The sequence below is a fragment of the Danio aesculapii genome, chromosome 21 (genome assembly GCF_903798145.1).
Source record: "Danio aesculapii chromosome 21, fDanAes4.1, whole genome shotgun sequence".
Taxonomy (NCBI): domain Eukaryota; kingdom Metazoa; phylum Chordata; class Actinopteri; order Cypriniformes; family Danionidae; genus Danio; species Danio aesculapii.
The window spans coordinates 13818105-13844938 of record NC_079455.1 but is presented as its reverse complement, the minus strand read 5'-3'; the positions used below and the strand labels follow the sequence as shown (position 1 = coordinate 13844938).

Below are 26834 nucleotides of genomic sequence, written 5' to 3'. Positions count from 1 at the left end.
GGAAGAGTGTTGCTTTTATTGATGCTGTACGTCAAATGGAAAGAAAAAAAACTTCTAGTTGGTGCTTGGATTTGTGAAGCAGCATTTTCTGTATGTAACTTATGTACATCAAAAGCAAGTACAGTATGCTATGGCTGATGCTTATTGACAATGGAAGATGATTTACGGTTAGTCGTGTCAAGAATCAAACCTTAGATTAGCATGTTGTCCTCACAGAAACAGCCTCAGCCATCACACTGAATCAGGTAAGCTGTATATTCATGTTTCAATGTAATTATTGCTACACACTTTAATTAAGTAATATGTAAATGATGTTTGCGCATGCATTATAATTGTGGCTCGAGGGAAGGGTGCGAGTGAAATTGGACAAACTTGGGGGCGTGTGTCCAAAAAGTTTGAAAACCCCTGCACTACAGAATAAATTATTGAATGCTATGTTCCAAAACCCATTTGTCATTTACGAATCCCCATGACACCCAACGTCAAGCAAATCAGGAAAAAATTGTGTAACCTGAACAGGGCTTTATACTGAAACCACATGAGCTTAAACATAAACTCACATGTGGAACACAATGAAAAGTTTCATCTGAGGTGCATGTGTGTTTCTCATGCGAGTCTCGTGTTTTTTTTTTTCTTCTATAAGGGGAGTCCTACCATTAAAAACAATATTAGCAATGTCACTAAAGCATTATAAGTGCCTTTGCAATACTAAGTTTCCTAATGCTCCGAAATGTGCTGAAACTAATTCATTCACATTTAGAAAGAGCCTGTGGAGGTGGAGCCGTTTGGTGTTGACTAAAAGCAAATGGTATGTGGGTGATTTGAGGTGGCTTTGGCCTGTCTGTGCTCATACTTGAGTTGTGAGGGGTTAGCAGTGAACCGGGCAGCTGTGCACAGGACCAGTTGCTTTATTCAGACTGTGCCATTAGTGTACTTTGAAAGCTTATTCTCTAAGTCACAGATTCGCTTTTCCTGAGAGAGGACTGTCGCCTTCAGATTTTGGATCTCCTCAATGAGCTTCTCCAACAACTGAGGCTAGAATTTGAAAGAAGACGGAGAGAGAAGATGGAAAGAGAAGACAGAAAGTGGTAGTTGAAAGAGAGGGGGGAAAGAGACAGCAAGTCAAGGATAGTCTGGATCTGAAAAAAGGGAATGAAGATGTTTAGCTTCTAGGGATGGGAATCGATTCATATTGTCTAATCGATTGTTTCTAAATGAGTCCATTTCTATTCTTATAAAATAAAGGAAGAGTTCACCCAAAAATCTAAATTTCCTCACCAATTACTTAAACTTACGGGGTTGTAAACTTTTATGAATGTCTTGCTTCTTTTAAACAAAACCAAATATTCTGAAGAATGTTGGTATAAAGGAGCAGTTGACATCCATAGAAGAAACAAAATACTTTAGAAGTCAATGACTGTTTTCAGAATTCTTCATTATATCTTTTTGTGTGTTCAATGGTTGAAAGAAACTCAAAAAGGTTTGGAACAAATAGTGGTGTAAACAATGAAAAAATTTTCATTGTCCCATGGACATATTTCAGGATGACGATGCAAAGATTCATCTGAAAAAGGTTGCCTCTTGACCACCATTTGACCTAAATTCAATTGAACATCTGGAGATGCAACAGAAGACACAGGACGATTCAGGATCAGGTAGTGGAGGGTCTCCCATTAACAATAAAATATCTTAGAAAATAAAAGAATGAGTTTCTTAATGGAAATAAACTAACATTGCATAAGGTTACTGAAACAATGCCATGATGAAATCACATTGCAATCAAAGCTAAAGATGATCATAAAGCTGTCCACTCCAGCACATCCCAAAGTACCTTTCATGGCTTTCAGGTCAATTTGTTAAATGAATTGTTGCCAAATATATATGTAACCCACCGGTCCTACTGCACCCAACGCGGTCTGAGCTGGGATTGAAACAGCAATTCTATGTATGGGAGTTGGTTGCTCTAACAAGGAGACTAAAGACCATGGCCTCTAGCATCTGTTGCTTGAGCACCTTTTGATGTCAGAGGAGTGGGGTTTACCTGCATAGCACTTCACTAGCTGGCCTCCATTACATATAGAAAGCCAGAAACATGTTAATTACAGTAATAAAGAGCCAACTGTAGACTCAAATTTGCTCAATTCTAGAAAGTAATCTTCTTGACCATGGAGTCTATATATTAGCAATATTTATAATATGAATCCACCAGCACTTACTACTCATCATATCATTATAATTCAGTAGTTTATTAGTAAAAAAATATATGTGATGAACATGTGATGATGACTATTACATATTTGATCCAGTAAATTAGTCATTCAGTCAGTTGGTCTCCTGATTCAGAAAGTAATGGAGTTATAATTCATTTAAAAGAACCTGTTCATGAGAGTCATTTGTAATTTGAACTGATGCATAGATGATGTAATACAGAGAGAGAGCTGTACATTTTCATTAGTTTAGTTTAGTGGTCCATTTTTCATCACATAAAAACAAATCATCTTTTGTATCTATATAACTCCCAAACTTGTTTGTTAAAGAATGTTGGTAGCCATTGACTGGAATCTTTCGTAGTATTTTTATTCCTACTATGGAACTCAGTGCTTCCTGGTTTCCAACATTCTTCAAAATGGCTTATTTTGTGTCTAACTGAAAAGAGATTCTCAAAAAAGTGTGGATGTGTGCATTTTCATTTTTGGGTGAACTATCCATTTAACAGCAGGTGGAAACAGCATTTAGGTATGTTCTGACATGCAAAGGGTACTTGTTTTTTTATATAACTGAAAACGATTTCCAGCCCTATTTGCTTCTACAGAAGTCTTTAAAAAAGATACTGAAAGAGTAACAAAAGCAGTGAAGCAGAAAATTGAAGACCAAGAAAAATCCAGATGTTCTACTCACTGGCAAACTGCTTCCGTCTACAGCTGACATGCTTCTGCGTGTGGCAGGTCTGCTGTCTAGAACGTTCTTCTTGGACACCTTCAGCTCTCTGCTTTTGGGTGGAACATATCCATCCCTCATGGACACGAGGATGGGGTCGGCGTCTCGTCCATCCATCCATTCTTCAGGCTCCACAGCTGGATCTGGACCTGCTGTGTCTGGGAAAAGATCGTCCTGGAAGAGGTCCGACTGTAAGCATAAAAACAGGAGCAATGTGTTTTTACTCATATCATCAGCACTTCTGTTTCGGGTACATTTTTGCATATAGTGACTCAAGATTAAATGACCTTCAACAATAAGTGTGTGCTCACCTTTCTGGGCACTGTCATCATGATAGGCTCACACTTTCTCTCATGAAGTTTATATAATCTGTGGCAGAAAACAATAACGGTTCAGGAATGCTTAATATGATCATTAGAGTGAGAGACAAAGACATAAAAGGGCAAAGTTAAAAGGAATGCAGTTGCATTTTATACTGATATCCTCACAAAAATACCTTTTTAAAAAATATTTGAGCATTTTTGGGGCCTGAAAACATTTTTTTTTCCCAAAATGTCTATGAATATAGTAATAGGCTAAATTTCCCAAAACAATTATAGCATGATTGACTCTATCTGTGTGGAAACTGCAATGTCATGTTACATATGCATTCATTCAGTCATTTTCCTCCAGCTTAGTCCCTTTATTAATCAGGGGTCACCACAGCGGAATGAACCACCAACTTATCCAGCATATGTTGCAGCAGATGCCCTTCCCCAGTACTGGGAAACATCTATGCACACTCATTTACATACATACACTATGGCCAATTTAGTTTATTCAATTCACCTACAGCACATGTCTTTGGACTGTGGGGGAAACCGGAGCACCCGGAGGAAATCCATGCAAACACGGAGAGAACATGCACACTTCACACAGAAATGCCAACTGACCTAGCTGGGACTCGAACCAGTGACGTTCATGCTGTGAGGCGACAGTGCTAACCACTGAGCCACAGTGTCACCGTTACATGTTCAATCTACAGTAATACATGAGTATTTAATAAGTAAAACAACAATGATGGACTACATGTACTGTATACTACCGCATATGCACAGACAAGCCCTATTTCTTTCAAAGTGACACTGCCACTGATTCGGGGTTTCTGGAGGTTTCACCAAGTAAAACTTTATGACTTTTTAAGACCATTATGAATGACATTTTCGACGTATACAGGGTTAAATGCTAGGGATTTAGTTCGAATATCCCAGTTGGAAAAGATTTTCACTTGCCCTATCAAAAAATGATGATAGAAAACATAGGTCAGGTCAGTATCCTCAGCAGTAAATAAATGGAGAACTTTTAAACAAATGTTTCTTTAGGGAAAGTAATTAAATGCTATTTTTAAATAAAAAGTTTTAAGTTTTATTGAGATGGACGGTTGGTGATTGTATGGGTGTTGGCCAGAATGGGTAGCTATACATGAACAAAGGAAAATTAAGACCTGTTAAAAAAAGATTTAAGACCTACAACACAACATTTAAGTAGATTTATGACTTAAGGCCTAAAATGTAGCTTTTGAGATTTAAAACATTTTAAGACCCTGCAGATACCCTGTAATCAAGCATGAATAATACAGCTTTTTTTCATTTTTTAAAGTCTTGTTGTTGCATTCAAAATGCTTCAAAACCCAAAAGAAAAACTTGCCATTTTTAGTGCACTGTCATTATAGAAATGAAAACCTATGGACACCAAGGCTGTTCATTTGATCAAAAATAGGGTACAATTATGTGTGTGAGTGTGTTTTCACAATCTAAATTTTGTGATTTCTATTATAATAGATTTTATTTTTCTCCTGCAATGACAAAACTGATTTTGCAGCAATATTACCTCAGTCTTCTGTGTAAAATAATTGAGTTATGCTGATTAATATTTAGTGGAAGTTTTTATTTCAATATTTTTTTTTTCATGTATTTACAGTCACTTCTGATCAGTTTAATGCATCCTGGCTAAGGGGAGGGAATATGCAATTTGGATGAAATGTTATCATAACTTTATAGAATAAAGTAAATATACTTTAGAAATATATAATATTATGCTGTAAAATATCCTTAAGTTTTCTGTATTTTGTAATTCATGTTTTAATTTTTTTTTTATTTATGCTTTTAAATGGCACTGTGAAATCTTGCTCTAGCTTCTGACAACTTTTAACCTTAAAAAGTTGGAAAAAGTGACCTTTTTATTAACATATTTAATAGTTGAAAGTGATATATTGTCTGGGTTGGTGCTGTATATTATGCTACAAAAACCTTGTAATAAACTGCCAGTGCTGCATCTGTTATTTTACAGATTTCTTTCTTTATATATTATTTCTGATACATTATATCATTTCAAACTACTAAAATGTTAATAAAAGTCACCTTGGTAAACTGTAGAGTTGAATTTTCAACATTAGAAGTGAATAGAGCAGAGATCAACATCCTATAATGCAATTCGCGACCATAAATAGCCAGAAAACACAAAAAAATACGGAAACTATTAATTAACATATTTTTAACAGTGTACTAAATCCATTGATTTATTATTGAAATTTTACAAGCAGTGTTTATTTTTCTATAGCTGTATGTGTAAGATGTCTGAATACACATCATATAAATATACTAACAGCTATTGATCGGTTTTTGAGATGGTCCGGTGTAACCGTGCAGAACTGACCTGGCGATCTCACACTTGCTGACATCCACTCCTCTCTTGGGCATGAAGCCCATTCCTCTCTGGGGCTCCTTGCTGCTGAATGTGCTGATGTAATGCACATACGGAGGCTCTTCTGTGATCTCAAAATACCGAATACTGCTGTCACCCTGTGGAGACAGAGACTACTTTACAGCGCCTGTCTGCAAGTGATAACAAATGAAGATGAAGCCGAATCATACCTTGCCACTGAGATACACTATATTAGTGTCGGGATCATAAAAAGGCAATAAAACTCCATTACTTGTGTCCAACTCCAGTAATGCTATGGGCTCTTCAAAATTAGTCTGAAAGGACAGAATTGACACCATCGGTTATATGAAAGAAAACCAGGGTGGTGAAATTAAACCGATTAAATGAGTAAATCTTAAAGCAGCAGTTCACCCAAAACTTTCAATTCTGTCAACATTTACTAGCTTTCAGCTCTCATAGGACTGCTAATATTTGAAACTTAAATAAAGATGTTAATAAAACCCGAGAGGTTTTAGTCCATCTGCTGAAGTCTAACTAAGCAAAACTTAAACGCAAAACTTAGACGCGGTAGCGCAGTAGGTAGTGCTGTTGCCTCACAGCAAGAAGGTCGCTGGTTCAAGCCTTGGCTGGGTCAGTTGGCGTTTCTGTGTGGAGTTTGCATGTTCTCCCCATGTTTGCGTGGGTTTCCTTCGGGTGCTTCCGTCCAAAGACATGTGGTACAGGTAAATTGGGTAAGCTAAATTGTCCGTAGTGCATGAGTGTGTAGGGATATTTCCCAGAAATGGGTTGCAGCTAGAAGGGCATCTTCTGCGTAAAACATATGCTGGATAAGTTGGCGGTTTATTCCACTATGGCGACCCCAGATTAATAAAGGGACTAAGCCGAAAAGAAAATGAATAAATGAATATTGCCCAATTGAAGTTTAACAGAGTAAGATCATTTTGTTTTTCCTATAACATTTTATTTATTCAGGAGACAGTCAGATATATTAGCCTGACTGGAAATTTTTAAAACAAATTTTAACCCTCTTTTATTAATTAGGTTTTTCAGTCACTTTCTTAGATCAGAATTGAAACTTGCAAAACAGTAAGTGTATTGCTCAAAATTATGGGTACAAACAAAATTATGGGTACAAACAACAAAACACCATGGATCACATGCAAAACCAATTATTTTGCTCAAAATCCTTAGTTCATCCTTCAAAACTAAATTTGTGTCAATGAACGTGTACTGTACAGATAAGACAGTCAAATTATTTAGTCATGTCAGCATAACAGTGTACTCTGGAGAGTGTATATACTACTATGATAGTATGGCGATACTATGGCTCCAAAATACTGGCGGTGCCACTGTAATTTGCAAACGGTAGTATCGTCATTAATGGTTTATCTACAATAGATAATACTGCATGTGAAAAAAGTCACTAAAATGCTCACATGTTTGTACAACAATAAACCATTTAATTAAATAGTCTGTGAAGCTTTTTAAGGTTGCAAAACTGTGTAGAATTTGCACATTTTATGGTAGCCTATTGCACATTTTTTGACGCTTCAGTTCGAACGTACATCTGAATCGGTCCATTTCTGTTGCTGTTAATATGATTTATTAGCGACTGCGACAATCTCTTTAAAAGTGCGACTCGCAAAGTAAAATTTTGGTTTACTTTGGATTGTTACCTTAGAAGACAAAAAAAAAAGAAATAGATAAAAACCAAACCAATTAGCAACAGGAAACATTGAAACAATTTTTGACCACTTCATTTAACCTATTTTTGCTGGAAATTTTTTTTTATTTGGCATAACTGTATCTTTATTTTAACATATTTAAGTTGATCAGTTATCAAGAAAATAAACAAAAAGAATGAATACATTTTATTTGAAGTGAGGTGCAAACACAATTTTTTTTCAGCCGGTAATTATGATGAATTACATTCAAGTAGGCCTATTATAACATAAAACATAGTATTTCTGACATTTTTTTAAATAATTTGAGTTATAAATTACGGTATCGCAATACTACTTGGTATCATGATACTTCAGCTGGTTTAATATCGTAAGATTAATTAATGGTATGGTGACAACCCTACTGGACAGGTGTTCTGATGTAAACAATGGCAAAAAATGTTTTGTTTTTTTGCTGTTTGTACTGTAATGAACAAATGATTAAATGTTGTGGGGGGTGAGACTATTCAACAGAGACCAAAATAATACATATTGATCAACATGACATAAGCAACTGATAATGTAGGAAATAGCAGAGAATTGAACATATTCATTTGCATGGATGAACAAAAGCATTTGCAACTTGTTCAAAGGAATGTGCTTTTTTGATGTGCACAACTCCAACAATGACGTGAAAATGGAACAGGGAGTTTTGAGAAATTCAATTCTGATCTGAGAAATCGACTGGGAATAACAGATATGTTTTTTTTCTCTCTCGATTGGACAAAGAATAAATCACTGTTGTCCAATGACTTGCCTAATTAATATAACTTACCTTGTTAGCCTAGTTAAGCCTTTAAATGGCACTTTAAGCTGAATACTAGTATCTTTCACATAGTCATCATGGCAAAGACAAAAGAAATTAGCTATTTCAAATTAGTTATAACAATTGTGTTTAAAAATGTGGGAAATATTGTAAAAAGAATGGTCTAACCTTTGTGTGAGAAGTGTGATAATCAATAAGAACCCCAATCTTGCATGTTTATATGATGAGTTCTGTTTATTTTTATGTGACTAAAATCCTAAATGTAAATCTGTAATTAATATCCCTTCACTAATCTTGCATTACATTTTTAACAACTATTCCTAAACACAGATTATTCTTTCTGCTTCTCTCAAGTACAAATGGATGTAGACTAGCATTAGAAACACTAATATAATGAATTTCCCAGCTAGGCTTATGAACTGATTAAATGTGTACACCGTTGATGAGCATGTATGGCAAAGTTTATCAGCATTAATCAAGAAACAAAGGGTCAAACTGACCTGTGAACATCACACATGTAACAGAAATTTGGTGCACCCGTTTTACAACAAACCATGTAAGAGTTTACTTTTAAGAGTTTTTAAACTTTGTATGTTTGATTGTGGTCCTAAATCACAATAATCTTTAAAGCCAGACTGACCTGAAACATAATACAAGAGTTAAAGCAGTATGGATTTGGTTCAGTAAATGATGACAGAATAGATTTTTTTTTTGGTGAAGTACACTTAATTTTGTATAATTACCGGATCCCACAGTCCAAGCTCCCTCTGGCTCATCCTGGTGAAGCCTGTGGTGAAAATGTTGCCCTCTCGAGTAAAAATGGCTCTCATCGGCCTGATGCCCTCATGTGGAGACAGTCTCTCCTGCAGGAGGAAAAAATATATATTTATATCATTTATTTTGAATTATCGCACAAAATAAGCTGAATGGACACGCCAAGGTGCACATACATTTTGAAAATACACATAAAAAATTTAATACGCACAACTGAGTAAAATAAACATTGTATATAAAAAGAGAAAATGCACATAAACTGTGATGGAAACACATTTATTGAATAAATTCCAGCATGCGTATCAACAAAGTCATCTGATTTTGTTTTAACAAATAGTTTGATGACAAAAATAGCTTAATTTAAAGTTCATTTTACAACTTTAAACAGTTGAACAGCTGAGTTTGACAATTTTTGAATCCATTCTGCTGATATCTGGGTCTGGCAGGAGCCCTTTTAGCTTAGCATAGCAAAGATCATTGAATCATATAAGCTATGATCAACCTACCGCCACCACTTCATTTTTCCTCGGATCACACACTCGCAGTCGACGGTCCTTGCAGGTGGTGCAGAAAAGGCTGCCGTTGTAGTTCCAGTCGACGCTGTAGATCAGATCTGGATGGTCATCCATGGTGATCAAGGCTTCTCCAGTGCCCACGTTCCAGATGATGATCAGATTATCACTGCCTGAGACACAAGCACACTGCATGATGGAGGGACGACTTTCAGCTGCTTCTCATTGGTAAAATAACATTATTTGTGCACTACCTAGGGCTGGGTGATATGATATGATATAAAAATCTCATATTAGTCATCTTAAATCATCATAACAATATATATATCATGACATATTCAATCAGTTAATATTGATCACATGGAAAGGACTATTTCTTTTTGAAGTTTTAAAGCAGGTGTCAATTCCAGTTCCCTTGAGGGTCGCAGCTCTGCACAGTTTAGCATTAGGTGATATGAATACAATTTCCCCAGGTAGTTCTTTTTGGAAAGAAATCAATTATTTAGATTGATCGGGGTGACTTTGTAAGGGTATAAATGATGTATAAAAAAATAATAAACAAACAAAATAATTACAATAGAGCACTGAAAAAAGTCAAATAAACAAGTGCTTTTAGAGACTCAAACAGTATTGAGGTACAGAAATTGTATAGTCTTCATCATAATGTACAAATGTACTTTTTTGTGCCCGAATGCTTTACACTCTCCTGAAATTCCTTTAAAACTATCGCAAATGACAAAGTTTCACTCTGTTATGGTTATGCTTTGCAATGACTCTGAATGAAAATGTTGTGCTGATCAACTTTAATCCCAACTCAACATTGCATATACTGTGATATGACTATTGCAGACACACACATTGCGATATCGATGCTGAAACAATATATTGTGCAGCCCTAATATGCTCCAATGTACTCATTCATTTGTGATAATTTTTCTCATTTTATGTGGAACATTAAGAGTTACAATAAATATGAATGAAATTTAAAACATTTGTTTAAAAGTAATAATAGCAGGCCCTACATAAAATATTAATGAATCAACTGCAAAATGTACACATTGTACATTTTCACCATGCTGTCATTCGCGTTTCTGCATTCAGCTGTATTTAGAGACACCATGAAATAAAAGATCATATGAAACAAAATGATATATCAAAAAGGCATAATATGATACAATATAGTTTTTATTTAATTCATATGATAAATATTGTCATATTTCACAGCCCAACACTACCAGTCAAAAACTGGATTTTTAAAATGCTTTTACATCTTTTCTCAAGTCGCTTTGTTGCATTTCTCACAACACTAATTACATTTGCACAACAGCTAATGCATTTCTCAAAACAATTAGTCATTTGTGCACATCATAGTAGCAGTTTCTCATTCCTTCCAACAAATTGCAAATGCTTTTGGACAAGCATCAATTGCTTTCATACAACTCTCTGCTGTTTTATAACATTATCATTTGCTTGTGTCATGTCAGTCAAAATTAACTAAACTTGTGAATGCTGAATAGTCATTCCATATAAAACGGATAGTCCACATTTCATTACTAGAGTCATTATATACAAAAATGTTAAACTAGTTGTCAAAATCTGTCAAGCAAATTTTATAAAAACAATTATCTTTTTTTTCCTGAAAATGTCTTCTAAAATGAACAATTTCAGAAATTATTTACAGACCTGTGTATGTTGTAGGTTCAGTTCCAGTATGTACTGCAATATTGTATACAGTTGTGCACAGCTCTACCCAAAAGAAGTTTATGTTTGTTGTAAATAAGGGTGCATTTATTCTTTTGCACAATGCTGTGAATAAATTAGAATTGCAAAGAGCAAATGCAGAAAAAATGTGAAACATACACATTCAGTGTCTTGTACTCAGATACTTCACTAAATGCAGTGATGTCTAACTTTACTGTAGTTTTCATGGCTGTGCAAATAGTATATAGTGCTGTCTTGAGCATTTTCAGGAAGTGTCACCAAAATCTGACTTTTTTGCATTGGAAAAAATGTACAGAGTAAACTGTCATAATGAAAACATGACAGCCATTTGACTATCTTGTTCATAAACAATGGTGTCAGGACTTTTCATCTTGATGACACTGACACTTTTATTGACATGAATACTTGCTTTTGAAGAATGAGCTATCCATTTTGAGCAAGTGACGCGCTTTTGCAGGTTACCAACTAGGTTTTGCAGTTTGAACAAATTGTTTTAAGAAATGCATTGACTGTTGTGCAAATGTAAATAGTGTTGTGAGAAATGCACCAAAGCCACTGAGAAAAACTGTAATAGAAGCCTATTCTGCTCACAAATACAAAAACATTGTAAAATAATGAAATAATAGTTCAATTTTTAAAAATAATGTTTTTCTTATTGAATATATTATTTAAATTATTTATATATAATTTATTTATAATCCAGTCTTCAGTGCCACCATGCCATCCTTCAGAGGTTCTTATAACATGCTTATTTGCTCAATTACTTAAAGTGCCGTGAAATTAAAATAAAGTTTTTAGATGCTAGTATGAGTATGTAAGTCTTAAGGAGATCTATACGCTAGTTGCTCCAAAGCAGGGTAAGACTTTATTTGGATGGTCCATATTGTTGGCTAAAACTTGAATTGCAACAACATGCCAATTCATTCTCATTTGAGTATGGACCCTTTTCACATTTCCGCAGAAGTCATCATAGTTAGGAAAACTGAGCGCAGTGAATGGGAGAGAACTACAATACATTTTTTTATAATCTTATTTGCTCAATAAAAGAAAAACTCCACGATGATGTTATAAAGACTTTGAGAAAAAGAAAAAAATAGTTTGAGACTGATGATGGCAGCCAGAGGAGAGAACAACGTCAACATTACTATCCTGCATCATAGACGCTGCATTAGAAACACCTCGCACAAGCGGTAATTCATTTTATGTAATTTGAAGCAAAGATGGTTTTATACATACATATATACAAATAAACGTTAATACGCTTAAAAAAAAATCTACATGTTAAAACCTTTCAAGGATGCTGCTGACTGTTAAACTTGTCATAACAAGCTTGTGAAAAGAGTCCATTACTAGACTGTTTGCTTAATATCTGCTGATACTGCTCCTTCAACAGACATTTTAACTATAAGAAACATATATCTTGACTATAAGAAACTTTGCAAGTACATGTACAACTTACACTAACCCTAACCTAACTTCTAATCTATTGAGAATTACTTTGCAACTTAAATTCAACAAAGTAAAACCCAATATAGTGACAACATTTACATTAATAAGTTATAAACATTCAAAGCTTGAAGTTTGAACTTCCGCCTAAATGGATCAACAATCATTTTGACATCACCTCATACTACTGTTTCTCCTCAAATCTTCTGACCAATCATATGCTCTCCAGTATCTGACATGCCCCGCCCCTTCAAGACACTTTGTTTTTCATTTGATGCACCTCAACACTCTCAGCTGTGATAAAAATTAAACACTAAGTCACACATAGAACAAAAAACTGCACATTTCTAAGCACTTCAAGAGACCTTTAATTATTAATGTTGAAAACATTTTTTCCAGCTTCATAGTTGATACGTTAAAATTGTCTTTAATTTTACACTTGAAAGAAATTGACATATCATTGGTGAATACAAATAAAGCTAAAAGTTACTGTATCAGTTTCCATAAAAATATGAAGCAGATCAACAATTTTCAACACTGGTAAAAGTAGTAAATGTTTCTTGAGCAGCAGATCATCAAATTAGAACGATTGCTGAAGGACTGTGTGACATTGAAGACTGAAAAATCGACTCAAAGAAATCAATTACCTTTAAATCTACTGTACATTCAATATGAAAACAGTTACTTTAAATGGCCATTTACAGTTTTTTACTGTATTGTTGATCAAATAAATGCAGACTTTGTGAGCAGAGCCTTATTTTAAATATACTAGAAACTTTTTCTGATACCAAAATTTGACCAGCAGTGTATCTACAGTATCTGTTCAGTGTAGGATGTTGGCAGTCATGCAGACTGATGATAGTTCACCTGCAGTGAGGAGTATGTTGCGGGCAGTGGGGTGCCATTTGATGATGCCCACTCGTTTGGAGTGACCCTCCAGCACCACTATAGGCTCACTGATGGGGCGAGAGGGTGTGTGGTCAGGGATCTGCCATACCTGAGTAAACATGATTGTATTAGAGCAATGGTTATATAACTAGAGGAACTCAATGTATCAATAAACACAGAGAAAATGTGTTGTTTAGGGCTACCAAGAAGTTTATGTTGTTATCATTAGGGTATATACGTCAGCTGATTCCAATTTTTTTTTTTTTTTTTTAAATGTTATACTGGACGACAAAACTGGGAAAGGACAAAAATCCATTATTATCATTCATAATAATCAGATTGCAATCCATTAATATTTTTTGTAAATGTCCTACTGCAAACATATAAAAACAACATTTTGATTAGTAATATGCATTACCAAGAAGTTCATTCAGAAAGTTTAAAGGTGATTTTCTCAGTATTAACATTTTTTGGGATCCTCGGATGCCAGCCAAATCTTGTCCTGTTCTAGCAAACAGTATGTTGTCAGTATGTTGTGGGAGCGTTGCTTTGGTATTCGGTGAGCGCAGCAGCAATGCCAGAGCAGATGACAGCTGCAGTTAACCTTCTCTAACAGCAGTGCATACAGTGCATGCCATTCACATTTGTAATGTAATGTAATCAAATAGCATTCATACATTATTATAAATGATCGCATTGCACAGCTTTGAGAAAATCCACCTGGTGCCTGTTTTTAACAGATTATATAATATTATTTAATGCACATTTATTAAAATGTCTGAATGTCATTAAAGCAGAAAGTAAACTGCAGACCAATTGAAATCTGGAAGTCAGAGACTTTAGAGATCTTCTCAAATGAAACTTCAGACAACAGTCAAAAGCTGAATATAAGATGCCAGTTCTCCAAGATTTTTAAAACTGTATACAAGCATGTATGCAAAGTTCATCATAAGCATAGTGCACGTGTAGCTTGACTGCTTTTTTTCACTACTTTTTTCAATTCAGTTCAATAAACTTAATTTTTTGTCCCCCAGTGGTTAGAAACTTGACTTTGGACACAGGCTCACACAAAACAACAAAAACATGAATACACTATTCTAAAAAATCCTATTTAAAAACCAATGGCAGTGGGAATAAATGTATTCTTGTACTTGGCCTTTTTTGCTAAACAGGACTTTATAAGTAACTTTGAAAAACTATGTAGAGGATTGGAAGAGTCTTCCACAATAGCGGAGGTTTTTCTTTTTGTCGCTGCTATAAATAAATCAGTGAGAAGTTTTTGTCTCTCGCTACGTTTACCAACCTTTAAAGTTTATTTTTGCTTTTAACAGAGAGGGGGTTAAACCAGGCTACAATGTAGACAGGTTCAATAAGTGATTTATATACGACAATTAAAATGTCCTTCTCAATACCAAACTTCTCAGTTTTCGCAACAAACTCAACCGCTACTGAGGCTTTTTAAAAACATGCCCTGAGTGTTTATCAAAAAGGAATTGAAAGTCATTTCCAAACCTAAATATTTAAAAGAACTCACCTGTTCAACTTCCTCCCCATTAAATTAACAAAGGGTCAAAAAATGTTCGTATTTTGTTTTTCCCCACAACACATCTCTTTAGTCTTAAACTAGGGGTCAATAATGTACAAAAAAAACAAAAAAAAACAAGAAATACTATGAAGGCAAAAACACCTGTTTGTGCAACTGAGTAAACTAAGAGTATACTATGTAACTGAAGATACCATGTAATGTGCACTTATAAAACAGTGTATTTGGGGCTTTAATAGCACAGTATGTTATTTTCGCCACTAGAGGGTATGTATTCACAACAAACAAATGTGTAGTCTTGACTGAGTGTGGAATCATGGGAGCTGTTGTCATTGCATCCTAGAGGAATCCTGCAAAAATCATGTTCATGGATAAGCTAAAGTATTCAATACTTATTATCACAGTAGTATGAAGCAGAGTATGTGCTACTTTTCTATTGTTTTTCAAGGTAAGCATGCTGTTGACGGATTTGTGATAATTAAGCTGTGCACACGAGCAACACGTTTTTATTTTTTTTAAGATGCCGTGTGAAGTTAAGAGAATTTAACTTTCACATGCAGCGCTGCTCATCACTGTCAATTTCCAAGCAGTGGACCAATCAGAAGAACTTAAAGGTGGTTAAGCATTGCAAGTTTCTGTTTACAAGCACTCAGTGGCTGTGTCCGGATACTTTCGTGATTTACGATGCGCATTTAATAATAATAATAATAATAATAATAATTCCTTACATTTATATAGCGCTTTTCTGGACACTCAAATTGCTTTACACATTGGGGGAATCTCCTCATTCACCACCATTGTGCAGCAGCCACCTGGATGATGCGACGGCAGCCATATTGTGCAGACCGTACACCACACACCAGCTGATAGGTGGGAAGGAGACAGAGTGATGTAGCCAATTATGATATGGCCAGTGGGCAAATTTGGCCAGGATACCGGGGCTAAACCCCTGGTTTCGACAGCCTTAGATTTTTAGCGACAACAGAGAGTCAGAACCTCGGTGGGCAAATTGGCCAGGATACCGGGGCTAAACCCCTGGTTTTGACATCCTTCGATTTTTAACGACAACAGAGAGTCAGGACCTCGGTTAATGTCTCATCCAAAAGATGGCACTCACTGAGCAGTATAGAGTCCCCATCACTACACTGGGGCGTTAGGACCCACACAGACTGCAGGTTAAGCACCCCCTGCTGGTCTCATTAACACCACTTCCGGCAGCAGCCTAGCTTAACCATGTGGTCTCCTATTCAGGTACTGACTGAGTGCAGCCCTGCTCAGCTTCAGTAGGCTAAATGTGAGAGTTGCAGAGAGCTAGTTGGCAGATTTTGTCAAACAATTCTCAATCGTTGCGTCTCATTTTCAGAAGCAAAGACTCATTCAGTTAGAATGAGGCCTAAAGGCTGATTTATACTTCTGCGTTAAACGTACATGTATGCTCCGGTGTAGCCTACGCGTGGTCACATAGTCTATGGACCACATAGTCCATAGGCTATCTGCGACACGGCACCTCTCACAAAATGTAACTACACGTCGCAACAACGCGTAGTGCAAGCTCTATGATTGGTCCGAAAAAAACAAAACACCAGCGAAGAAACTCAACACAGAGGAACATAAAAACCTACAGCCAGCTAGCATTTTGGAAGTGTTATTGCAGAGCAACAGAAACAGTGTGCAAGTATAAATGCATGGCAACTCGCACTGCATCCGCCATGGGTCACGCTGATCCCTCGACGCAGAAGTATAAACCAGGCTTAAGGTTGAAAGATGTCGAAGCAAAACGAGACGAGGCCTCAGAAGCAAATGCTGATGAGAGACAAATACGACGTGAAATGAAAGCAGAGGAGCTTTTATAAATTAGGCCACAGTAAATTCCACCACTTGCTGTTCTTTTAATTATAATCGTGTAGGGAAGAATCAATGATGTTTTATCATACTAAACACATTTTAAGTTCTGCTATGATGCTGTGCAGCCTAATAAATAGACTCAAATAAAATGGCCAACATATTAAAGTATCTTTGGTGTTTCCCTGTTTTCTATAAAAAACAAACCTGTAATTGAGGTTCTATGGTTTTATAACAACACTGGACCCAGTACATGTTGTTCAATTAATCTGCCTATGATTTGAATATTCTTTTAATCATTTGGGATAATGTGAGTTCATAAACCAAGTTTAAATTTGGATATTTAAATTAAAAAAAAATCTAAAATGTTGTGCCAAATAAGTTTGTGCATGAGGTCATTCACGTGTCCTGGTGTGTGCTCAAATAAAATGACTCATCCCTATAGACACCTCAGTGCATCTTTCCCTGTCTGTCATTACCACTGGCTTATTTGTGAACAGGTTTCTGGCCAAGAGTGCCTTTCTAACATGTGTTTATAAATACCAGCTCCTGTTCCACCGTTAACTCCAGTCATCACCCCTCATATTAACACTATTGTCTGTCATTGTGATCTTTCCCTCCAGGGTGAGTAGGTATATATGGAGACATGCTTCACTCGTCTGAAAAAATGGCAACTGAAACATGTTTACGAATGCGAGGCTAGTGGCTGGCAGGCGCTGGAGATGTTTATGAGTGTCTGTCATGATGATTACCATGGCAGTGGTGTCTTCAGAGCAGCTGGCCAGGATGTTGTCATTGTGAGGACACCAGTCGATGTCCAGAACAGGCCCCGAGTGTCCAACCACTAGAGGGTAGTTTTTGTCCACTCTACCCATCTATAACATAGAAGAACAAAGGACAAAGTTTATGAGGAATATATAGGTTTTGAGAAACACAGACAGCGGAGATCAGAATTAAAGAACGATTGATAATGGAATAATGGAATAATGGAATCTTTGACATTCAAAATTTGAAGGAATTTTAGCTGTGCCTAATATAGCATGCAGATGCAAGTGTGGAAAATAACCAAGGCCATTCATCCAAAACCATTTCTTTCTTAGAAAACACATCTGAGTAAATTGGAAGTCCTGAATTATTAGCCCCATGTGTATTTTATTCCCCAATTACTGTTTAACTAAGTGGGTTTTTTTCAACACATTTCTAAACATAATAGTTTTAATAACTGATTTCTAATAACTGATTTATTTTATCTTTGTCATGATGACAGTAAATAATATTTTACTAGATATTTTTCAAGACACTTCTATACAGCTAAAAGAGACATTTAAAAGCTTAACTGGGTTAAGTATGTTAATTAAGCTAATTAGGGTAATTAGGCAAGTCATTGTATTACAGTGATTTGTTCTGTAGACAATCAAACAAAAAATATTGCATAAGGGGGTTAATAATTTTGACCTTAAAAAGGCTTTCTTTTCTTTCTGTTTTTATTCTCGCCAAAATAAAACAAATCAGACTTTCTCCAGAAGAATAAATCTATAGCAAATAGTGTGAAAAAATGTCTTGCTCTGTTAAACATCATTTGAGAAATATTTAAAAAAAGAAGGAAAAAAAAAAAAAAAAAAAATCACAGGAGGGCGAATCATTTTGAGAACTGTACATCAAAATTAGACAACAGCAATATTTGTAGCACAAAAAACAAGACATTACAACAAATAGAGACCCTTGCTTTGAATGACTTTGAATGATCTGCAATTACAGCACATCACTAGTCTCTCAGACATTACATGTCTGACTCAGGACATCACTGTGTATTTTTTTTTAAAAGTCTTCAAACAAAATGTTTATTCAGCATAATATTTTTGTAAAAACTGATACAATTTCACGGGATCCTTCATGGAAGTTCAGCTAAAAAGAAATGGATTTACTAACAAAATTAATAATAAAAAAATAAAAACTGATTTTTCTAGCAAAATAATACAAATCAGACTTTCTCCAGAAGAAAAAATATTATAGGAAATACTGTGAAATATTACTGGCTCTGCTAAACATTATTTGGGAAATATTTATTTAAAAAGGAAAAAATAATAATTGACTAACTGTATATCAAAATTAGACAACAGCAATATTTGTATCGCAAAAAAACATTACAACAAGTAGAGACCCTTGCATTGAATGACTTCAGCACATCTACAATTACAGCACATCACTAGTCTCTCACAGACATCATTAGTCTTTCTCAGACATCACCATCTATTTTTTACAAATAATATTTTTTACTATGATTTTTTATAATTTTATATGTGTACAATAGAGTATTTGTGAAGTATGAAACACTATAATATTTTTAGCATAGTATAGCATCATATTTTTGTAAAACCTAATAAATTTCACAGGATCCTTCAATGAAGATTAGCTAAAAACGAAGAGGGATTTTATTAATAAAAAAATATTTTTGGCTATTGTACGCCTTGCTGTTTAAACATAATTCCAAGAATACATTTCATAAATAAATAAATAAATAAATAAATTACTGACCCAGTTAGAAGGGGATTTGCATGTATAAATTTTGTAATCCAAAACATTTAGCTGAATCCCACATTTGGTCTGCCACCAACATGTGACCACATAATCTCCCCTGATTTAAAATAAAAAGAATATTAAAATCATAACACCCAGGAAGTGACATCATGTGGCCCATTTCTACAGGATAGCTCAATCGATTTTCTCAGCTTTTTCAGAAACAAAAGCAGAGTTCATAAAGTACAACTGTTTGATCATGTTAATAAAAACAAACACATTCTTAAATTTATGCGAAATTTTAAAAAAGCATTATCCTCTTTTTAGTTATGTAGTTTATATATTTAGGTATGTAGCATCCCATTAATGTTTAGTGCTACACGAAAATGGCCAAACAAAATGTATCATTAAATGTTCAGTTTGGTCTCTTAAGGTTGTGCTAACCTCTAACACAACCAAAACACTTCTCTTTTTTGTTTGTTTTTCAGTTTCATGTCCGAGTTTGGAAATTGCCCAAATTACGTTATCAATTTATAGTTGGCTCTCTAAGGACTGTGATGTAACTTTGCTGTTATTTTGTTGTTCTCGTTGAGCCGTTGTTCGCACGTGTTGGCTCTGTGTTCGGCTGCTCCTCCTGGTATGTATTTATACCCTGTGATGAGGCGTTGAAAAGGGGAGTTTTTCTTTTGGCCTGCCTGAGACTGAGCACAGGGGAGATGGAGAGCTGGATATTATAGCGTGTCTATCCAGAGCCTGCTGATAAATGCTCGTGACTCGGCAGGGAGCCACACTTAAAGGGCATTAACTGATGGACCCTTAGAGAATCCAGACCAACTCCACAAATAGCACGCAGTGATGAGATGCACTGCTGCGGATCGATATGCTGTGTTTGACTTTGTCTGACAAAGGTTGCATTTTCATTAGAACAACTAAAAGTATGTGATATGCGTTTTGGTGACCTGTTTGTTTTTTAAACTAGGGCCAAGAAACCCCGGGAACCACAAGGAGGTGTCAGACGATATTTAGAATGTTGGGGGGGGGGGGGGGGGGGGGGGGTAAAAAATTATAAAATGTTTAAATAATTTTAAAAGCATCTATTCAAATACGGAAATGAAAAATACTCAACATAAAAAATTGTGATAACAATAACTTAAAAATTTTTATTTTACTAGTAAAAAAAATACCAAGTATAATGACTACATTCAAATAAATATTACAAAATGTGATAAAACAGGTCACTTTATGGTGTCCTTTTTATATATGTTCCATGTACTCACTATAGTAATTACAATAATCACACATCATTACAGGAACTTACACTAAGGCCCAATCCCAATTCTATTTTTGTACCCCTCAGCATGTTGTGGGACTGCTGTACAGGAGTTATGATTATGGATTATATATTATTATAATTTATTTTAGTGTTTTTTTAAAGCATGACAGTAAAACATGAACGCGGTTATGATATATTAAAACATGTTTGTTTGTTGTAAAAATTCGTAATAATGGCAAAAAAAATACTAATTTGTGGATCTCCTTACTTCCAGGTGCAGTTGTGGCTGGTGTATTCTGGAAAATTCTCTTACCCCTTGGTTTCGAGTGTGGTCCTGAAAAATCTTCGTTTGAAGGGGTGTATACCCCTTGCCCTTAGCCCTACACCTTCAAGCTAAAGAGAATTGGGACACCACTACCTCTTCACGGGAACGCGCAAAACAAGGGGTATGGGTAAGAGAAAGGGATAAGGGGTTGAATTGGGATTTAAACCTTTACCATATTCTAAACAAAATTGAATCTACAGGGTGGGCAATTTATATGGATACACCTTAATAAAATAAGAATGGTTGGTGATATTAACGTCCTGTGTGTGACACATTAGTATATGTGAGGGGGCAAACTTTTCAAGATAGGTGGTGACCATGGTGGCCATTTTGAAGTCGCCATCTTGGATCCAACTTTTGTTTTTTCAATAGGAAGAGGGTTGCGTCACACATCAAACTTATTGGGAATTTTACAAGAAAAACAATGGTGTGCTTGGTGTTAACGTAACTTTAGTATATGTGAGAGGGCTCATGAAAAAATAATGTGCCACAAACAGGACATTAACATCACCAACCATACCCATTTTATTAAGGTGTATACATATAAATGGCTCACCCTGTATATTGAACCTTTATACAAAAAGCTACATACAGTAGATGTCTTTTATAAGATGGGGGTCTGTTACATAAAGATGATCATATTTGGCTGTCTATAAAACCAAAAGATCTGAATATCCCTGTTGAAAATAACCTCAGAATCATTTTTATGAGATCTGAACAATAAACCGCATTGAAAAAAATGTAATTCCATTCAATCAAAAAGAAATCTAACCAAATGGCCTTTGTTATAAAGAAGGGTAACATAAACCCTTCATTAACACACCGTTAAAACACTCCTAAAAATAAAGGTGCTAGAAAGAAGTGACAGTAAGTTTCGGTTCCCTGAGGAAGCTGAGATTCATTTCTGAATACAAGGATCAGAAAGCATCTTCCAGTTGTTTGGGTTTCTGTTATGCAATGCAATTATGTACAGATATTTTAGCTGTTTCGCTACTTTTTGAAACCACTGCATCTGTGCAGCTCTAACCTGATGATTAAATTTACATTGTTAGTGTCAATTTAAGGACTTTATAATAGAACATTTGTTGACATACTGAAGTCATAAACACAATAAACAAAACATGCTTACTATTTCAGTATAGTGTCAGTATTTGTGATAAAAAAAACTAAGATTAAATAAGAAAGAAATGCACGGTGTCAAAATTCAATAGTATCAGGATGCAGCTTTGATGATGCAAGCTGGATTATCTCAAAAGACTGGAGACTGGATCTCCCAAAGATGCAATGTCACAAACAATGCACTCAATGGAGCTAGTGACGTCACTGAGAGGGGTAGGGTTAAGGTTGGGATTAGGTGAGCGCATTAAAAAGCATTGTATGCAGATCAGATTGCATCTGCACCAGGTCTGCATCCAGACCTCTCTCACTAAATTAGCTAGATTTTCCAGTAGCTTGACAGACAGCTTAGCTATATGATACAATATAGCCTTCCCAGTAGCTAACTGCGGAGTAGCCTGACAACAGTTTGGGTGTGTCTCAGTCAGCCAAGTTCATGGACATGAATTTGGGCACTGGTAAGAACAGTGAGGAGCTTGGTTCACTGCATATTGGGACACATCGAGAGTGACATGAGAACAGCCTCATTGTACAACATCAAAACTAGAAATCATAAACATAACAGAACAAATATTTTTAATATATTAAGTTTTTAAAAGTATTATACATAAATAATTTGACTGTTTCATTTACCAGCAACATTTTAACAATTAAACCATTCTAAATGTTTGCTAGATAGTTACTAAACTGTCTAGCTATGTTAATTCATGTTAAAAATAAATAAATAATAGAATAATAATCTCTTAGAAAACATCTCTCATTTGTAATTGTTTGACGATTCACATGATTCATATTTTGCGCTTCTGAACTTCCATTAATTGTAATAGATGCTCCCTGATTTTCAAAGTGAACTGGAAGAATTTTGCAACACCCTAATCAGTGCCTGACTACTGAATAAGGATGCTGATAAAGACACCGCTTTAATGAACCTGCAATGGTCTGAAGCAGCACAGTGTCATCATCACATGTCAAGTTCACATACGACAATAAGGCGTGTCCCAAATTGCAAACTTACGCACTATTTTAAGCCACTTTATAGTATAAATAGCACAAATTAGTGCATTCACACTGAAAATCGAAAAAAAAATTCTTATAAGTGCACTTTAAATACCCAGATAACGCACTTATTCAACTGTAAAAATTAAGTGTGGAATGTTGTACACTTCATGCACCCAACGATATAGCAGTTTTGGTCACGTAGCAGAAGAGAAGTAGCTAAATGTCAATTTTCTCTTACGTACAGTTAATGAATATGCCACTTCCTGGTGGTGAATACACTTGTACTCATGATAGTTACTTGGTATTTTGGTATTTATTTCTATAATTTGGCAACGATTAAACGTCATCAGAGAAACAGCTTGAATTTTCTTTTTAGTAAAAAAAGTGTTGGTGTTTCATTTTGGAAGACACTAAACTCCACACTACGCAGTTTAGTGTATACATGCATAAGTAAATAGTGTGTATATTGACCACGCAACAATACTGTATAGCAGATATTTGTCAATAAATCTCGTGGTTTAACATTTATTATTTTTATGAATACATTACTGTCATTTTCACATAACAACAGTTAAAATTCAATCCATAAAATATTGTAATAGTTGGAAATGAACACAAATCAACAAGCAAGTGCTGCATTAAAATGTCTTACCAAAATGGAAGCGTATGTCACTTTTTGAGAAAATGCTACAGTGTGGTTAATATAATTCAATTATTTAGTTATTGTTTCCCAGTGATGAGTTGCATCTGGAAGGGCATCCGCTGCATAAAACAAATGCTTAATAAATTGGCAGTTCATTCCGGTGTGGCGACCCCAGATAAATAAAGGGACTAAGCTGAAAAGAAAATGAATGAATGAATGAATATTTAGTTATTGCACTGCTACATTTGTTGTAGTTTTTCTCTGATTCTTGACAGTCAGGAAACTGCGTAATAGACATTATAATTGTAGTGTACTGTTTCAAGTGCCAAATGTTTCACATGAAATTAATGATTATTTATTTTTCTATATAAGCCTTTTGTGGAAAAAAACTAGCCTCAATGTAAATAGCTACTTTTAGAAAGTAACTTGTAGTGTAGCTAGCTACGTTTTTTTTAGAAGTGAAGTTTTTACAGTAGCTAATCTACTTTTACTGAAGAGTGGCTTGTAGCTTATCAAGCTACATTTTTAGAGAAGCTTCCCCACACACTTAAAAAACATGATCATAAGTGTAACTATTTCATTGTAATGCAAGCTGCTGAGGGGAAACAGATTAGAGAAGATGGCAATGGATGATGGGGATTACATCAACTCAGAAACGCTTACTTATCATCTCTAAACTGCGGTGTATGTCACTGAGGTGCTTTCAGACAACATATGCAGGTTGTGTACCCTGTTTCCATGGGGTTCAAACGTTACCTCAGTGAGGGTGTAATGAAGCCCCATGGGGGATGGGGGATTTAACATGAGCTCGGCTGAGGCTCTTTAACATACATACCCACAAACACAGTCCCATAAAGATTAAAGAATAGACTTTTCATGTATGAAGTCCACCATAATCAGAACCACAAACTTCATTATTGTAACATGACAATGTATTACAGACAGATAATGCAGAACTGCAGTGCTGAGCACAACTTAAAAGGATAGTTCACCACAAAATGGTGACACTTTAACAACATTTTATTATATTGGATATAATATTTTTACACATGCTAGCATAAGAAAACTGCTGGGGTTTCCATGTCAGCACTACATATTTAACAACAGCAAAAAAGTCAGACCAAAGGTTCTGAGTCAAATCTGCTGTGAAATTTACTGCTAAGTCTGATATTTAGCAGATCAGACAAGTGTTTAATGCTTCGCTAACACAGTTTAACTGCATTACAATGAGGCCTGCCATTACTAGAACTATCACACTGTTTCTTCATCTGCTTGACCATATTGATTCATCTACACCAGTGATTTCCAAAGTGAGGGTCGGGACAATGTGCGTGGTGATTTCCAAAAATCCAAAAATTATTTAATTAAACTATTCAAATTACCATACTTTATCTATAACCTACAGAAGAAAAAACAATATGCAAATAAAAAGCCATCAACCTTTCAATTTTTTGCAGCCCTTGAGGTGATTACGTTATATTAAAGACAGAGCACATTGATTTTATGGCATCAGGTTAAACTTCTTGACAACTTTTATGGCCCTCACGTATATTAAAAATAAATACAGGCCACAACTGAACATGGAGGATGGTCTCCGAGTGGCGTTCTGCAAAATTAAATTATGAATAGACTTGGGCCTATTGGTATGTGTGCACTGTTGTGTGCAAAGTTTATATATTATAAGGTTATTTATATATTTATACCCACCTCAGAAGATATGGGGGAGTCACGAGTCACTAACATTGTTATTTTGCGGGTCATGGGCTGAAAAGTTTGGGAACCCCTGATCTACACGATACAACTGTGTGTTGCGATCAGGGCCACCTCAACCTTGAGGCCCAGAATGCAGTGTTCATTGTCAAAATACAGAATTTTTTTACATGTTTCAAACCTTCATGAGTTTCTTTCATCTGTTAAACAGGAAATAAGACATTTTGCAAACATTGGAAGCCTGTACCCACTGATTTTCATAGTATTTGTTTGTCCTACTATGGAAGTCAATGGTTACAGGTTTTCAACTTTCGACCTCAAAATACCTTCATCAATGTTCTACAGAATAAAGAAAAAGTTTAGAATCACATGAGAGTGAGTAAACAGTCAATAAATATTCTTTTTTTAGGTGAACTATCCCTTTAAAACATGCCCAATAGTGTATGTTGTCATTAGGTAAATAATGAAAAACGTATACACTGTAATTAAGACACAAAACCACATATTTGCATTAGAGCATGAGATTCACTTTGGGGAAAAACAAATTGTGGTCTGAATTGGATTCAAATGCACAGAGCATTAGGTTGTGCCCTGCTCTCACAGACATGTTTGAGCGTCTCTCTCCTCATGTCTCTTACCTTTGAGAGAGGCATCACCAGAAAGGCTCCTCCTCCGCTGGACTCCACTATAACTGCCAGAAACTTTGGGTTAACCGCACAGAAAGAGCTGTCCCATGTCACTTTGGAAACCCGGATATCATCGTAAGCTTGATCTGCCTTCACCGCCTGCCCAAAAACATGCCGGAACTTACTCTGGCGCACAATGCTGCGACTCATGGCTGTCAAACAGAAAGAAATTGAAAATATTCAGTTATTAAAAAATGTGAAAAAAAAATATATAAACTTAATTTGCGTCAGAACTGGCAGTTCCTACCACTGTGGCGACACATAAATACAGAAGGGACTAAGCAGAGGAAATGATGAATGAATAAATTGATCAGATATGGAGAAACCCAATCATTGGTTACATTTTCATATAGTTTTGGGCTCAGTAATAATTATTCAGTAATTAAGATCACATTGTTTGATTTAGATCAATACTTTTTTTTTAATAGAAACAAAACTTTTTCAATTTTGTATATTGAAGTATCGTATAGTAAGCACAGCATACAATATTGTATAAAATAAATTACAGTCAATATAATATAAATAGACGTGTGGCTGAGACCAACCTGTATTTACAAATTATAGTTACAGTTGAAGTCAGAGTTATTAGCCCCCTTTGATTTATTTTTTTTACTTTTTTAAATATTTCCCAAATTATGTTTAACAGAGCAAGGAAATTTTCACAGTATGTCTGTTAATATTTTTTCTTCTGGAGAAAGTCTTAATTGTTTT

The 26834-nt window shown here is 35.3% G+C and overlaps 1 protein-coding gene across 1 annotated transcript; it reads right to left on the bottom strand.

The window, feature by feature from the left end:
- Nucleotides 1-890: 890 nt before the first annotated feature.
- LOC130214226 (coronin-6-like) lies at nt 891-26273 on the bottom strand. Its single transcript, XM_056445805.1, has 10 exons — nt 26076-26273; nt 17607-17729; nt 13449-13578; nt 9408-9586; nt 8871-8990; nt 5850-5954; nt 5632-5777; nt 3249-3306; nt 2899-3126; nt 891-1035 (listed from the first exon to the last, which is right to left on the bottom strand). The coding sequence occupies exons 1-10, from the start codon at nt 26271-26273 to the stop codon at nt 913-915; spliced, it is 1410 nt and encodes a 469-aa protein (XP_056301780.1). The 3' UTR covers nt 891-912.
- Between the last annotated feature and the right edge of the window lie 561 nt (nt 26274-26834).

Bases quoted from the DNA above. Each gene is read 5' to 3' on its own strand.
- LOC130214226 (XM_056445805.1), bottom strand. From the start codon at position 26,273: ATGAGTCGCAGCATTGTGCGCCAGAGTAAGTTCCGGCATGTTTTTGGG. The intron at 9,587-13,448 runs GTGAACTATCAT...CTTGTGTCTCAG, and splicing joins CAACATACTCCTCACTGCAG to GCAGTGATAATCTGATCATC. The intron at 5,955-8,870 runs GTAATTATACAA...CTGTCCTTTCAG, and splicing joins AGCTTGGACTGTGGGATCCG to ACTAATTTTGAAGAGCCCAT.